This window comes from Ceratotherium simum, chromosome 2 (genome assembly GCF_057802395.1).
Source record: "Ceratotherium simum simum isolate JZ-2026a chromosome 2, ASM5780239v1, whole genome shotgun sequence".
Taxonomy (NCBI): Eukaryota; Metazoa; Chordata; class Mammalia; order Perissodactyla; family Rhinocerotidae; genus Ceratotherium; species Ceratotherium simum.
In genome coordinates this window covers 35,072,275-35,088,959 of record NC_141901.1, presented here as the reverse complement: position 1 = coordinate 35,088,959, position 16,685 = coordinate 35,072,275, and the positions used below count along the sequence as shown (strand labels likewise).

The window sequence follows — 16,685 nt, the reverse complement described above, 5'->3', positions numbered from 1 at the left end:
ACCCCAATTATTCAGAGGCTCATTCACTCTTTTTTCAAAAATATAAATTATTGAACTGAAACTCACATGACATAAATTTGAACAAATTGGAGTGAACAATTCAGTGGCGTTTACTCCATTCACAGTGTTGTGCCATCGTCACCTCATTTACCTTTAACATACTCACCTCCTGATGCACTACAGTTTGTCATTTTTCTTTCAAAAGAATGCTGTCTCCTGGACCCTGTCTTTCTCGTGTTCTTTCCAGCGAACACCAGCTGTCCTGTCCACATTTCTGTGTCTGGCTTGGTGTCCACTCACTGCATAATGCACTGTGTGTATTTTCACATAGAAACGGGCACGGCTGAAGTGAAGAACTGAAGAGATGTGTTTTTACAGCAGGTTTAGGAAGACGGCTGGCTTTGTTGATGAAGAAAACAGTGACTAGGATCTCCAGGAATCTTACAGGAGAACTCTCTGATCCAGAGGAAGCTTATATTTTACCTTCTTCTTTCTCTTTGCCACCGACAAGTCACCACACATGTGCCAGAATTCTCTGAGGACTCCTTGGAGGAAATTCCCACAGAAATCTTCTTGAAAACCTTTAGAATCTATCACTCATCCCTTTTGACTCTGAAATGTTCTCTTCTGTCCCACCTTAGGGAATACAATATCAGAATTCGAGATCAGGAGCAACAACTGACCGATTCTACGGCACCGGGTACAGGAAGGGAGAGAAGTGTCGGTCCTACTCCATCAGCACCTCAGTGACCTCCTCACTCATGACGCATCCTGAGGGCGACCAGGGGCCAGGCTTGAGAGCAACTGGCTGAGGGATGCGGGCTGGCCAAGCGGCTTGCCAGTGTGCTCAGCTCAGGTAAGGTGGCCACAGGCCCTGAGTGCACTGAACTGCTCTCCAAGGTGCCTGGCTCACAAGAGACTCCACAGCTCCCCTTGTAATGTTTTGACAAGCCGTCCTGGTTTCCACACCACACTTGGGGCCATGATAGGGCCAGGACTGGCTGGGTGGGAACAGAGAGGAGATATTTACAGGGTGGAGGTCATGCTGCTCCAAGTGTCTGTTCCCTTCCTGATAGAGTGTGAGCTTTAGGGCAAGAGGCAGTGTTAGAGCACAGAAAAGAGGACATGACAGAGCCCTTGTTAGAGTGAAAAGAGACCTGGACTAAGCATGGGCTTTCCCAGGCTCTAGCCTGAGTGTTGACTTTGGTAACAGTGGGCGGGAAATTGGTTGTTACTTCTTCCATATCGATCTCCTTACCTGTACAATGGATCCAATAATCCGTTTGTGGTAGCTGTAGTCATCAAGCCTATACCTTGGCATTCGCCATCCCCAAGTGTGTCCGGCGTTTCTGCCTAGCTTGGAAATTCATTTGGATTCCAAGGCTTGTACATTCCCTCCATCACTGTACTCTCAGTGTAGGATTTGAACTGACCACTCAATGACTAGTGTGTCTGGTGAGAAAAGGCTGCATAGTGCAGTAATTCTGTGAGAATGCAGTTAAGCTTGTTCCCCAGAATATGTGAGGGAAAGATATCTGGGACTGTTGACACAGACCAGAGATACGGTGTTGTGATGAGGGTCTACCCGATCAGGGAGATGTTCCCAGTGGCTCAGGGTAGCAAATCACGAGGTTTCACAACACCGCACCTGAGGTCTACTGGAATATTGCTCTTACGGTATCCTGTTGTCACACTGAGGATAGTGATGTCCCTGTGCCAGGACTGAACGTTGGACGCTAATGTTCCAAGGGGGAACTGATTAATGTGATGGACCCTTTGTCAATTTCTTTGTAGAAAACCATCCTGATCTTGGGGACGAGGAAGACCATCACCTCATGTCTTCCAGGTAAGTCTCCAGAACCCTGGACTTCAGTTTAAGGGGACATCTGGGGTTCTCAAATCCAGGGAAATCAGAAAGTGCTGACTAGACCTATTTCACCGCAAGTGTCCTATCCGAAAACTTGTCCTTTTCGACTGTGCGCCTTCCAGAGGCCAAATGCTTGATGTCTCTCCAATGTAGTCACCGGCAATCAGTTGATGCAGGTGTACTAACCAGCCAGAGGATTGCTTGCCCTGTCCCGTTCTCTCTTTGTGAGGACCACCGGCATAGGACGCAATTATGCCTCTGCCTGTTTGGCATTAGCACTGTGGCAGGTATATCTTGGCCAAGGAGGTGATGAGTAAAAAAAAAAAATCCATCACCTTCGACCGTATTGAGAGAAAGTCACCTTGAAGCTTCCAGATTTCTAAGAGTCTCCAACGCTACCGTGGCCGCTCACTTGGCAAGTGTGCATAGCTTTCAAGAATGTTTCTGCAAAAGTCTTGACGCCACCATTCTGGTTTTCTGAGAGTAGGTGCGTCATGGCTCTCGTTACTGGGGGAGCTCGGTCTCCTTGCTCACGAGCTCGTTTTCTACTCAGTGCTCTGAGCACCCTGTGCTTGCTCTCTGTCTCTCTCTCTGTCTCTGTGTCTCTCTTTTCTCACGCTCCCTATCTGGTAGTACCATTTCCACACTACTCTGGCCCCAGATAGAGGAGGATTGTTTCCTCTCCCTTGACGAGGACTTCCCATTTCTTTTCTGTGGACGGACCCTTCTGCCTTCTGGGGAAACCAGCGCTAGGACAGTGTGTTTCCCAAACCCTCTTGTTTCAACCCTAATCCACCCTACCCCACCAGGCTCAGCAGGGATCTGCCACCGATGGGAGAGCTTCAGCTCCCGAAACCGTCTCTCGACGACTACTATGGGACATACTCAGTTGATGTTGGCCGATCGGACTCCTACTGGACTCTGACGGGCACCTCCGTGTTCTGTGTCGATCAGGTGGATGTCTGTTCTGTTCCGGATGCAGCCAGTGAGTATTCCATCGTGGAGGTCTTGAAGCGCCAGCTGGACTCCCTGCTCAGCCCACTTTCTTTGTACTCCATGCCTCCAGCTGTGCAGACACACACATTGAACTGAATCATTTCTAGGACTGGGTTTGAAGCCTAAACAAGAGGTGGTTCAGGGAGCTGCCCTCCCTTCCTCATTCCCACGATACGACCCTGGCACCGTGGCCCTACTCGCACATCACTGGACCCAAAGCTGGCATGACATCCTCAACTCACCTGTGCAACACGAACAGCAAAGGTTCTGTCCAACATCCTATCGGGCATGAAATGTCTCTCCTCACCTTCACTGCTCTACGTTTCATGCCTGACGTATCCCTTCAGATTCTAGGCCTACCCAATGCGACTGGCATCCCTGTCAACGTCTCCATCAAAGACGTACCTAGGCTTCACTGTTCTTCGCCCCGTTCACTATCTCTTTTCTCTGGGCCTTTGTTCCTATGCAGTCCACCGACGACCGACCGTAAACACCTCTACCGTTCCCTTGCTTGTGTGTTTCCCTCATGCCAGCCTATACCTTGGCATTCGCCATCCCCAAGAGTGTCCCACGTTTCTGCCTTGCCTGAAAGATGCGTTTGGATGCCAAGGCTTGTAGATCCCCTCCGTCACTCTACTCTCAGTGTAGGATTTCCTCTGAACACTCGAAGACTAGTGTGTCTGGTGAGAAAAGGCTGCATAGTGCAGTAATTCTGTGAGAATGCATTTAAGCTTCTTCCTCAGAATATGTGAGGAAAAGATATCCGGGACTTTTGAGACAGAGCAGAGATACGGTGTTGTGATGAGGGTCTACCCGATCAGGGAGGTATTCCCAGTGGCTCAGGGGAGCGAATCACGAGGTTTCACAAGACCCCACCTGAGGTCTCCTGGAATATGGCTCTTACGGTATCCTGTTGTCACCCTGAGGATAGTGATGTCCCTGTGCCAGGACTGAACGTTGGACGATAATGTTCCAAGGGGGAACTGCTTAATGTGACTGACCCTTTCTGAATTTCTTTGTAGAAAACCATCCTGATCTTGGGGACGAGGAAGACCATCACCGCATGTCTTCCAGGTAAGTCTCAAGAATCGTGGGACTTCATGTTAAGGGGACATCTGGGGATCCAGGGAAGATCCAGGGAATTCAGAAAGTGCTGACTAGACCCATTTCACCGCATGTGTCCTATTCGAAAAGTTGTCCTTTTCCACTGTGCGCCTTCCAGAGGCCAATTGCTTGATCTCTCTCCAATGTAGTCACCTGCAATCAGTTGATGCAGGTGTACTAACCAGCCAGAGGATTGCTTGCCCAGTCCCGTTCTCTCTTTGTGAGGACCACCGGCATAGGACACAATTATGCCTCTGCCTGTTTCGCATTAGCAGTATGGCATGTATATCTTGGCCAAGGAGGTGATGAGTAAAAAAAAAAAATCCATCACCTTCGACCGTATTGAGAGAAAGTCACCTTGAAGCTTCCAGATTTCTAAGAGTCTCCAACGCTACCGTGGCCGCTCACTTGGCAAGTGTGCATAGCTTTCAAGAATGTTTCTGCAAAAGTGTTGACGCCACCGTTCTGGTTTTCTGAGAGTAGGTGCGTCATGGCTCTTGTGTTGGGGGAGCTCGGTCTCCTTGCTCACGAGCTCATTTTCTGCTCCGTGCACTGAGCAACCTCTGCTTGCTCTCTCTCTCTCTCTCTCTCTGTCCCTGTGTCTCTCTTTTCTGACGCTGCCTATCTGGTAGTCCCATTTCCACAAGACTCTGGCCCCAGATAGAGGAGGATTGTTTTCTCTCCCTTGACGAGGACTTCCCATTTCTTTCTGTGGACGGACCCTTCTGCCTTCTGGGGAAACCAGCGCTAGGACAGTGTGTTACCCAAACCCTCTTCTTTCACCTTTAGTCCTCCCTACCCCACCAGGCTGAGCAGGGACCTGCCACCAGTGGGAGAGCTTCAGCTGCAGACACCGTCTTTCGACGAGTACTATGGGACATACTCAGTTGATGTTGGCCGATCGGACTCCTACTGGACTCTGACGGGCACCTCCGTGTTCTGTGTCGATCAGGTGGTTGTCTGTTCTGTCCCGGATGCAGCCAGTGAGTATTCCATCGTGGAGGTCTTCAAGCTCCAGCTGGACTCCCTGCTCAGCCCACTTTCTTTGTACTCCACCCCTCTAGCTGTGCATACACACACATTGAACTGAATCAGTTCTAGAACGGGGTTTGAAGCCCAAACAAGAGGTGGTTCAGGGAACTGTGCTCCCTTCCACATTCCCAGGATGCGCCCGTGTCACCCTGGCCCCACTCGCACATCACGGGACCCAAAGCTGACATGACATCTTCAACTCGCCTCTGCAACACGAACAGCAAAGGTTCTGTCCAACATCCTATCGGGCATGAAATGTCTCTCCTCACCTTCAATGCTCTACGTTTCATGCCTGAAGCGTATCCCTTCAGATTCTAGGCCTACCCAATGCGACTGGCATCCCTGTCAATGTCTCCATCAAAGACGTACCTAGGCTTCATTGTTCTTCGCCCGTTCTCTATCTCCTTTCTCTGGGCCTTTGTTCCTATGCAGTCCACCGACGACCGACCGTAAACACCTCTACCGTTCCCTTGCTTGTGTGTTTCCCTCATGCCAGCCTATGCCTCGGCATTCGCCATCCCCAAGAGTGTCCCACGTTTCTGCCTAGATGAAAGATCCTTTCGGATGCCAAGGCTTGTAGATCCCCTCTGTCAATCTACTCTCAGTGTAGGATTTCCACGGAACACTCGATGACTAGTGTGTCTGGTGAGAAAAGGCTGCATAGTGCAGTAATTCTGTGAGAATGCAGTTAAGCTTGTTCCCCAGAATATGTGAGGGAAAGATATCTGGGACTGTTGACACAGACCAGAGATACGGTGTTGTGATGAGGGTCTACCCGATCAGGGAGATGTTCCCAGTGGCTCAGGGTAGCAAATCACGAGGTTTCACAACACCGCACCTGAGGTCTACTGGAATATTGCTCTTACGGTATCCTGTTGTCACACTGAGGATAGTGATGTCCCTGTGCCAGGACTGAACGTTGGACGCTAATGTTCCAAGGGGGAACTGATTAATGTGATGGACCCTTTGTCAATTTCTTTGTAGAAAACCATCCTGATCTTGGGGACGAGGAAGACCATCACCTCATGTCTTCCAGGTAAGTCTCCAGAACCCTGGACTTCATTTTAAGGGGACATCTGGGGTTCTCAAATCCAGGAAATCAGAAAGTGCTGACTAGACCTATTTCACCGCAAGTGTCCTATCCGAAAACTTGTCCTTTTCGACTGTGCGCCTTCCAGAGGCCTATGGCTTGATCTCTCTCCAATGTAGTCACCGGCAATCAGTTGATGCAGGTGTACTAACCAGCCAGAGGATTGCTTGCCCTGTCCCGTTCTCTCTTTGTGAGGACCACCGGCATGGGACGCAATTATGCCTCTGCCTGTTTGGCATTAGCACTGTGGCAGGTATTTCTTGGCCAAGGAGGTGATGAGTAAAAAAAAATCCATCACCTTCGACCTTATTGAGAGAAAGACACCTTGAAGCTTCCAGATTTCTAAGAGTCTCCAATGCTACCGGGGCCGCTGACTTGGCAAGTGTGCATAGCTTTCAAGAATGTTTCTGCAAAAGTGTTGACGCCACCTTTCTGGTTTTCTGAGAGTCGGTGCGTCATGGCTCTTGTGTACTGGGGGAGCTCGGTCTCCTTGCTCATGAGCTCGTTTTCTGCTCAGTGCTCTGAGCACCCTCTGCTTGCTCTCTGTCTCTCTCTCTCTCTGTCTCTGTGTCTGTCTTTTCTCACACTCCCTATCTGGTCGTCCCATTTCCACACTACTCTGGCCCCAGATAGAGGAGGATTGTTTCCTGTCCCTTGGCGAGGACTTCCCATTTCTTTTCTGTGGACGGACCCTTCTGCCTTCTGGGGAAACCAGCGCTAGGACAGTGTGTTTCCCAAACCCTCTTGTTTCAACTTTAGTCCTCCCTACCCCACCAGGCTGAGCAGGGATCCTCCACCGATGGGAGAGCTTCAGGTCCCGACACCCTCTCTCGACGAGTACTATGGGACATACTCAGTTGATGTTGGCCAATCGGACTCGTACTGGACTCAGACGAGCACCTCCGTGTTCTGTGTCGATCTGGTGGAGGTCTGTTCTGTTCCGGATGCAGCCAGTGAGTATTCCATCATGCAGGTCTTCAAGCTCCAGCTGGACTCCCTGCTCAGCCCACTTCCTTTGTACTCCACGCCTCTGGCTGTGCAGACACACACATTGAACTGAATCAGTTCTAGGACTGTGTTTGAAGCCCAAACAAGAGGTGGTTCAGGGAGCAGCGCTCCCATCCTCATTCCCAGGATGCGCCCCTGTCACCCTGGCCCCTCTCGCAGATCACTGGACCCAAAGCTGGCATGACATCCTCAAGTGACCTCCGCAACACGAACAACAAAGGTTCTGTCCGACATCCTATCGGGCATGAAATGTCTCTCCTCACCTTCAATGCTCTACGTTTCATGCCTGAAACGTATCCCTTCAGATTCTAGGCCTACCCAATGCGACTGGCATCCCTGTGAACGTCTCCATCAAAGATGTACCTAGGCTATACTCTTCTTCGCCCCGTTCTCTATCTGCTTTCTCTGGGCCTTTATTCCTATGGAGTCCACCGACGACCGACCCTAAACACCTCTACCGTTCCCTTGCTTGTCAGTTTCCCTCATGCCAGTCTATGCCTTGGCATTCGCCATCCCCAAGAGTGTCCCGCGTTACTGCCTAGCCTGAAAGATGCGTTTGGATGCCAAGGCTCGTAGATCCCCTCTGTCAATCTACTCTCAGTGTAGGATTTCCACGGAACACTCGATGACTAGTGTGTCTGGTGAGAGAAGGCTGCATAGTGCAGTAATTCAGTGAGAATGCAGTTAAGCTTGTTCCCCAGAATATTTGAGGTAAAAATCTGGGACTGTTGACACAGACCAGAGATACGGTGTTGTGATGAGGGTCTACCCGATCAGGGAGGTATTCCCAGTGGCTCAGGGGAGCGAATCACGAGGTTTCACAAGACCCCACCTGAGGTCTCCTGGAATATTGCTCTTACGGTATCCTGTTGTCACAGTGAGGATAGTGATGTCCCTGTGCCAGGACTGAACGTTGGACGGTAATGTTCCAAGGGGGAACTGCTTAATGTGACTGACCCTTTCTGAATTTCTTTGTAGAAAACCATCCTGATCTTGGGGACGAGGAAGACCATCACCGCATGTCTTCCAGGTAAGTCTCAAGAATCGTGGGACTTCATGTTAAGGGGACATCAGGGGATCCAGGGAAGATCCAGGGAAATCAGAAAGTGCTGACTAGACCCATTTCACCGCAAGCGTCCTATTCGAAAAGTTGTCCTTTTCGACTCTGCGCCTTCCAGAGGCCAATTGCTTGACCTCTCTCCAATGTAGTCACCTGCAATCAGTTGATGCAGGTGTACTAACGAGCCATAGGATTGCTTGCCCTGTCCCGTTCTCTCTTTGTGAGGACCACCGGCATAGGACACAATTATGCTTTTGCCTGTTTGGCATTTGCACTGTGGCAGGTTTATCTTGGCTAAGGAGGTGATGAGTAAAAAAAAAAATCCATCACCTTCGACCGTATTGAGAGAAAGTCACCTTGATGCTTCCCGACTTCTAAGAGTCTCCAACGCCACCGTGGCCGCTGACTTGGCAAGTGTCAATAGCTTTCAAGAATGTTTCTGCAAAAGTGTTGATGCCACCTTTCTGGTTTTCTGAGAGTAGGTGCGCCATGACTCTTGTGTACTGGGGTAGCTCGGTCTCCTTCCTCCTGACCTCGTTTTCTCCTCAGTGCTCTGATCATCCTCTGCTTGCCGTCTCTCCTCCAACCCCCATTTCTCTCTCTCTCTCTGTCTCTCCGTATCTTTCTAATGATCTACCTCTCTCTCCCATTCACTTTTCAACTACAGTTGTTTCCGGTGTGGGGAATTTTCCCATTTCTCCCTTGATGCACTCTTCTCTTTTGTTTTTTTTGACCACTTCCTTATCCCTCACTTCTAATCCAATTCTCCTATTCTGTATTTCCTAATCCCTCTCGTTTAATCTTGTATTCTTCCTACTCCAGAAGCCTCAGCAGGCATCTGCTGTTAAGAATGAAGATTGAAGTCCCACGGGAATTCCTGGATGAATGGTATTTCACTCGTTCAATTGGCCATGACCTGGCAGCCTCTTATAGGCCTTACACAAGTTCCTCATTGGCGTTTGATGGAAAGGAATTCTTCTCCGCCTTGGATGCACGCGGTGAGTATTCCCATTGTAAAGGGCATACAGTGTTGGTGTGTCCCTGGTAGCCTGTATGTTCTTTGAATCCACCAACCTGCACTGACTGAGAGATGCAACCCTGCAAACACGTTCTGTAGACTAGACTGGTTCTGGGTTGAATCGTGCTCTTGGATTTAATTTTAAGATTGCATCCTGTGGCCAGAGAACTTTTTTGTCCCAATCTGGTCACCTGTCGCCTGGCATCTCTCACAGGTGCAGGCTGTTCCTATCAAGTCAGGTTCGAGAGAAGGAATGGAGGGATAATGGCCAAATGTCAGCCGTCATTATGCCACCTAGAGTAATTTGTGTAACATAGCTCTCTTTTTCCTCATAAAACTTCTCACACTCAAGACATGATGTTTTTGCTTGCATTTCCTGAATAGTTTTGTACAAACTCTCTAGCTTTCCACACAAGTTTGCATTCTGCTCCATATTTGCAACATCCTTTATTTTGTTTCAGAGCTCAAAGTTTTTCCCCTGGGTTGCCTACCTCCCTCTGAAGCATTTCGATACCAGACCCTGAGCACCAAATCCTGCCTGTGCCTGTGGTTTCAATGAAGCCAAATCTCTCGTTCTGATCTTTCATCCTCCACAGATGGCCATGGTTTTCATCCTTTGTGCAACACCATTCATTTCTTCCGTTTGTGGCTTGTAGTTTCAATCACATGTCTAGTCTCCGTCGTATCATCTCACGTAAACTATCAGCAACCTGTGTACCTGATGGGAGTATTGACCTAATTTATGAGCAGAGTAGAGTGGTTCCCCTCTCCGTAATATCCAGAAAAGTCCTTCCTGGTGAGCACCATCTCGTTGGGGCAACAATTTCATAGAGTTTCTAGATGAAAACACACTTTCCATTTCCTCTCACAGAGGCTATTTTTTGACCTTTTCATCTGGGAGAAGCAGTTGGATATTTAGGGGACTTTATTCATCAAATCAGCTTGTAGCAAGAGCAAGAAACTTGGTGGTGTTCCTTACTCACTCTATTTTATAGTGAAATTGGCTATGAACGCTATGTCCCTCAGCTTTTTTGGGTCGGTAAGTGTCTTTTCACACTGGGACCATCCTCTCGCCTGTTTCCCATTCCTTCCTGAGGTGCAAAGGATCAGAGGCTTTCTGAGGACCACAACAATTCACAAAACAAAAATGTAACACACAGTTCTTTTGCATCTGTTGTTTGCCATGCCCCTTAGCAAGCGAGCTCCATGGACGCCCTAATCCACTTGGTCCTCACAGCGACACTCTCAACTAGGTGTGGGATCTCATGTTAGAGCTGAGGGGGCTGAGGTTCAGGAAGGTCACTTCACTAGCCCAAAACACCCAGCCAGCGCACGGTGGGTCATAGGCCGCTCGTTGGCCTGACTCCCTGCTCAGGCCCTGTCCCCTGCTGTCAGCAGTCACACTGTCATAGACTAAGCAAGGATGGTGCTCACCCTCTTCTTTTTCCTTTGTTGCAAGTTGTGTCAAACAATTTTTGAGCTTAAACAGAAAAGTCTGAATACTGGTCCAAAGACCTCCTGTGGCCACTCATATAGATCTGCCAACTCCTACTGTCTCAGTGCACTTTGTCCTGTGAGCAGAGCCAGAGTCTCATCCAGCCCCTCTAGGGGGAGCTGCAGCTCCATGAGACTCTCTCTCCATGGAAAATCAGTCAGGGCTGAGAGATCTCTGTCTCTCACCACCCCCTGTCCTCAGGGGTTTCCTGCTCTGACTCAGGTTTGTCCTGGCATCCTTGTAAAGCCACATAGCTCCATCTCAGTTACGCTGACAGCCAGGTCTGGTTCCCATGAGGAGGAGGAGAAAGGCTCAGACACCCCTCTCAGGAGTGTGATGCGTGTGACAGGGCACGGCCTTGTCAGGCCATCCTTCAAAATGCACCAGGAGAAAACAAATTCCCCCACGCGGATGGGCTGAGATAAATGAAGGGAACGTTTCAATTCTACACGCATCTGTCCTGTGTGGGGGTTCACTAATGACAACATGTAAACAGTGTGTATAGCAGCAGTGGGGCCACAGATGGTCTGCTCCACCCCATCCTCTCTGTACAGGGAGAAACGCTCTGGAAACAATGCGAACACAACCTAAATCATAACATGATCTTTTATTGAGGGCTCTTGCCCACCTGCCACACCAACAATATGGGACAGCCCTTCAGAAGTTCAGTACAATGTTCTCCCTGTTCTCCTGCAAATGCAAAGAATATTCAAAGCATAGGTTTAATAAAGCCTAGCAGTTGGGAAGAGAGAGATAAAACAACATGATGCAATCAGCCACGATAATTAAAACAACCTTAGACCTTGATTCAAAATAACTTTTGAGAATGATGAGACCTCGTTTTGGTGATTCTTTTACCAGGCAGATTTGTTAATTTCAGAGGGTTTACTCTTTAGCCCAATATGTGTTATCATAAAATCTTATTCTATGTCCTAAATTATGATTAATAAACTGTCTCCAGGAAATATGGAGGATGTAACGTGCTTGTGGAAAAAGAGCTGGAAGCTAGAAGAGGCACGTGGTGCAGGGCTGGCGTGGTGTGGGGAGAGGGGTAGGCTGACTCCAGAGGATTTGTAGAAGGGAGCTGTGGGAAATGATGTTGGAGAAGAAAGAGGGACCAGAGGAAAGGAGGAGGGAGTGCAAAGGAAGGTAAGGAGTTGAGAGTGTGTGTAGCAGAGAAGGGAGAGGAAGTTCTCACAGCAGAGCAGGCATGGGATGAAACTGGATTGGGAGTAATAAGACGGGTGACACATTGGATGGTGAGGAGAGGATAGAATCAGAGAAAGCAGTTAGAAGGAGGTTGGATGAATCCATGATGAGAGTCAGGTAGAGTATGCGATCTGGAAGACAAAATGGTAACAGATACACAAAGACACGTGTAAGAAACGGTTAAACAAACCTTGATGAGAATGGAGATGTGCAGAGGGCAGGAGAGAGGGGAACCCATCTCAGTGTGGAGCAGGCCCTGTGGGCCAGGACCCCGCCTGAGCCTGACTTGGATTGGCCTCAGCCTATCTGAGGTCTTTGGTTAGCCCACTTTCTGAGAATATGTATTCATTTCACAGTAGAAATATACACGTTTCAATAGGGAGAAGGGGCCAGAAGCCACTGTGGGGTGTGTGACATAAGGATTGTGCACTCTCTTGCCTCCCTGAAGAACCACAGAGTCTGATTCTGTAGCACTTCTGGCCCCTCAGTTTCCCATAAGGGACTCAGACCTCTACTGCATTTCCTTCACCTGCAACTACCCCTGTGTGGCAATAGAATGTCTAGATGTGTGGGTGAGTGAAGGGCAGTCAAAATTTACAGACAAGGGTGTTCAATGGGCTGCAGAACTCTGCAAAAATTCTCGTAAAATGGTCCACGAACTATAGTTTTCCAACACCCTTTTCTACCGGACCTGAAGCCTTGAGGCCGTACTTTTTTCCCTGTTCCTTTATTCTGGTGGGTACACATCAACATCACTTTCTTCCCATCTCCTGAGGCCTCTCTAGAACCTTCTCTCTAGGCTATAGGACCAAGTTAATAAGAACAGATTAATAGGCATGACTTCATCTGCCCGTGCAAAGTCCTCTGGACTCAGTGGGTGATTTTTCACTTCAGGGACACTGCAGCCTAGCACCTGCCATCTCAGCCTCCCCAGGCACACACATAAAGGTGACGCTAAGATCATGAATAACAATGGATCCTGTTGTCTGTGATTTTATTTTCAGAGCTGTGTTTGGATGCCTGCGCTACAGGGAAGAACCTGAAGATCATGAAAAGAAAACCACTTTTCAAGTGGAGAGTAACTTGCAATTTCCCTGGCCTTCAGATTAGGGTACTGAGGTAATCACATCAGTGGCTCTTAGATGTACTTATTCCTTCTTGCTCTCTATCTAAGATTGTAGCTCAATCTCTCACTATTTTTTCTCTTCCTCATTTGTTCAGTCCAACAGCTGATGCGACCTCTGTCTAGTCTTCCCTCTGCTTTCCATGGGGGCTGCCACCCTGCCAGACCTTTCAATCTCCATCTCCTGTTTACACTCTGAGCTCTGCTGTGTGCCTGCTGCTGCTGTCCTGATATTCCCTCTAACTGTTCCTCTTAGCCACGGGGAAACCTGGCCCCAAGGTCCTCCTCATCACAAGAGCATCATTGAAGCCATTGAACACATGGCACTTTGCCTGAAATCACACTTTCTTGATTTGCCTGCCTTCCATCCCCGGCTTCCCAACTCCACTGCCTCTTTCTTCATAACGAATCACTCGCACATGGATCCTCGTCTTGCGTCTTGTAGGGAACCTGACCTAGGACAACCCTTAACCCTGGACTTCTCCATGTGAACAAGAAGTATTAAAACTGAGGTTAAAGAGCCCAGATTACAAAAACTAAATTAGAACTGGAGTCACAGTTGGCATGCCATATTGATCTCCTCAGCCCCAGGTGTGCAGGCCTGTGCTCATCTGCATGGGCCTTCCAGGGACTTAGTGTCCCCCCCAAGGCCCTCTTGGAGCTGGCATTAACACTGCCAGGCTTAAGCACCTGGTGAAATTTTAATTAAGATGAATGCCTTGACCCCACACCTGGAGATTCTCATTTAAATGGTCGGGGGTGGGGTTTTGTGCTTCAGGAGATTTGAAAAGCTCCCCAGTGATTCTAATGTGCAGCTGGACATGAGAGGGACCATTCCAGCATGATGATCTCAGGTTCAGCATAGAAATGCCCTGAATGTGTGGCTACTTCATTGAAAAGGCTGACTATCCATCAGCCGTTGATGGAATTTGTATGCCTCTCTCAACAGTACTATCTGTACAACATGGGAAAAAAGTGAGGAGAAAAAAGTAGGTGAATGGATTAGACTTCTAATCTCCCTACTTGGAGGAGAGTTTCTGCAACTTTTCTGAATATGTGATAAAATAGGAAATAAGCATTTCATTGAAACCCAGTGTACAGAAAAGAAGACCTCCCTTATTACACATCATAAAATTTAGTATTTTCTTTAATATTTCTCATATGAAACTACAAGTTCATATTCCATCCAATTGATTTCAAGCCCAATGGGTTCAGCACTACAGGTTGAAAATTTTAGTATTGATCAATTTTTGTCATTCAGTAAGATCTCCAAAGAGAATCATTATGTTCATTCCCCTACAGAGAATATCATAGCAAATAAAAACTGCAAGTTAGGAAAAAGATTGTATGTTTATGCTTCTTTAAGCCATTCTTTACACTGGCATAAAAGACAAAAAACAGAATCCTTCCCTAGGCAGTGCTTTGCGGGAATAATGGGTGAGTGGGGGAGAATCTAGTCAAACCAGTTGCTGTATGCTTCCCCTTCAGAGTTTTTGAGGCTGAGAACTCTAGTGTTGAGAATATTCCTAGAAATGCCCTAAGGTGTATCCTGGCGTCGAATCAACACCAGAGAATGAAGGAAAATGAGTGGGGCCGTGGTTACCCTCCCTGCTCTCTTTTTGCTAATTCTATTTTGAGTTTCTCCTTTTTTGTTCTTTCCTCAGTCCCTTTGGAGAGGAATTTCTCTGTAAAGCCCTATTCCTTTCCAGCCGAGGTGACCCAACAGTGTCTATGGCCTGTTGAAACCTCCAGATTGGAGCCTTTCCTCTCACCTTCCCCCAAATTATGGAAAGGGCCTGAGGCCTGGGTTCTAGTTCTAGGGTTGTCAATAACAGGTCCCGTGGCTTTGGTTAGTCCTTAGCCCCTTGGCACTACAACTTCTCATGTGTAAAAGGGGGAACTGGATTTACATATATTCTGAGGTCGCTCTTGCCCCTCACATTCTGGGACTCTCCCATAGCCGGCCCCTCCTCCTCGGAGGACGGCAACATAGAGTTAAAGAGGGTGTGTTTCTCTGCCAAGGGTCCCCTCCTTCTGACAGCAGCCTGTTTCTGAATGTGTGCGATGGATGCTAAGGACATCCCTCCCTGGGAGGTGTGAGAAAGCCACCACTTTGCTGCAAATGAAGGGGATTCAGGAGTGAAGTGGCTGCTGAGGAAAGGGTGGTAGGGGTCTGGCTAAGGCTCTGCAGCAGCTTTGAGCTGGGACATCACCAGGCCCTGGTGGGATGAGGACAGGCTCCCTGGATGCTGCACCACAGACTGGATGTAAGTTTAGGGAGGTATTTCTTCTAACCTGTGGATCTGACTTTCCCCTTCAGCCAATTGTGGCTCCCTGCTTCAGCTCCTGCTCTCAACAGGAGCTCAGCATCCTGCTGGCCTCTGTCACCACATAGCCATTCACCCAGGCTCAGCTATCAGCAGGACCTGACAAAGACTCACATTTGGTTTTTATTTATTTACTTTTTCTCTCTCTCTCTCAGGTACCAAGAACTCTGGAACTAAGAAAAGAGATCGCTGATTTGAAAGAAACCGCATCATAAAAGGAAGCTTTTCCACTTGATGAAAAAAAACCTAAAACAGCAAGTCAATTTAAAGCCCAAACAGAACTCTGAAGGGATCCTTTGTTGAAAAACATTGCAACCACAAACCACTCTCCAAGATTTTTACTCCAAGCCTGGTTTGAGGGGAGAAATCCCAGCCCTCCAGCCTCCAATTGTGCAAAATCACTAAGGAGACCAATGCCTAGACCCAGACAGAGTTATGAGAGACCTTAACTCTTTCTCCTCTCAGTTTCCATCCTGTACATCACCGGAATCGGGAGCAACTGGCAGCAGACAGCATGACACACTGGGCATTCTTTGGCACCAGATGGGCAGCGCTAGGAGCAGACAGCGTTGACTATGCAGTGTCTTTGCTGAAAACGTTTAGCCTGAATTGAATCATGAGGTAGTTATGAGACAAGTGCAGAATTTAGACCATTGAACAAGACAACTCGCCTTTCTTCAGTCAATGTCACCACCAGTGAGATCACAAAAAGGAAAAGACATGTTTGAGGCTCCAAAGGTCTCAAAAGATTGTGTTACTATATTTCTTTAGTCCTTTTGAACCAAAAACATCTCCTCACCTTTAGTTCTTTTAGGTGGTGGGGACACTGCCTCGTTTGTAGAGGTCAGGTCAGTTGTCTGGCTCAATGGTCTACACTACATAGTTGTCTGACCATTTCCTCACGATGAAATTCAGGCTGACCCTCTTGCCAAGAACACTGCATAGTTAATGCTGTGTGCTTCCTAGTGCAGCCCACCTGGAGAACAAGAAAGTTTATCCATCACTATCCTTGCCATACTAGCATTGGTCACTTTCTTGCGGAGGGGCCTGCGAGATCTCTTCATTGTGAAGACACACTCTTTTCTTTCTATAATCAGCAAGTAATTTGGCGAGAGGTACTTTGAGACTGTATGAATATCCTCTTCTCTAACAATCTTTCTCTCAAAATTTTACCATCCCTCAATGATCCCTGACGTGGTTCAATGATCATATTCATATTTGTACATTGGAAATTTTCTCATTCATTCATACCTTTATACTTTATTTGCTGGCATTGTGCCGTGAAAAAGAACATTCCCTCCCCATTCATACCATTAAAATTTTTGTTTTGACTATCACTGTGGACTTGTCAATTTT

At 48.0% G+C, this 16,685-nt stretch overlaps 1 protein-coding gene across 1 annotated transcript; it reads left to right on the top strand.

Moving 5' to 3' along the window:
• Window positions 1–2,693: 2,693 nt before the first annotated feature.
• LOC147917882 (NBPF family member NBPF11-like) lies at window positions 2,694–16,666 on the top strand. The gene is made up of 7 exons (XM_087440683.1): window positions 2,694–2,852; window positions 3,886–3,937; window positions 6,867–7,042; window positions 8,076–8,127; window positions 8,980–9,155; window positions 12,884–12,998; window positions 15,485–16,666. Exons 1-7 carry the CDS (start codon window positions 2,699–2,701, stop codon window positions 15,504–15,506), a joined length of 747 nt encoding a protein of 248 aa, XP_087296809.1. The 5' UTR covers window positions 2,694–2,698; the 3' UTR covers window positions 15,507–16,666.
• The last annotated feature ends 19 nt before the right edge of the window (window positions 16,667–16,685 follow it).

Bases quoted from the DNA above. Each gene is read 5' to 3' on its own strand.
- LOC147917882 (XM_087440683.1), top strand. From the start codon at position 2,699: ATGGGAGAGCTTCAGCTCCCGAAACCGTCTCTCGACGACTACTATGGG. The intron at 2,853-3,885 runs GTGAGTATTCCA...ATTTCTTTGTAG, and splicing joins TTCTGTTCCGGATGCAGCCA to AAAACCATCCTGATCTTGGG. The intron at 7,043-8,075 runs GTGAGTATTCCA...ATTTCTTTGTAG, and splicing joins TTCTGTTCCGGATGCAGCCA to AAAACCATCCTGATCTTGGG.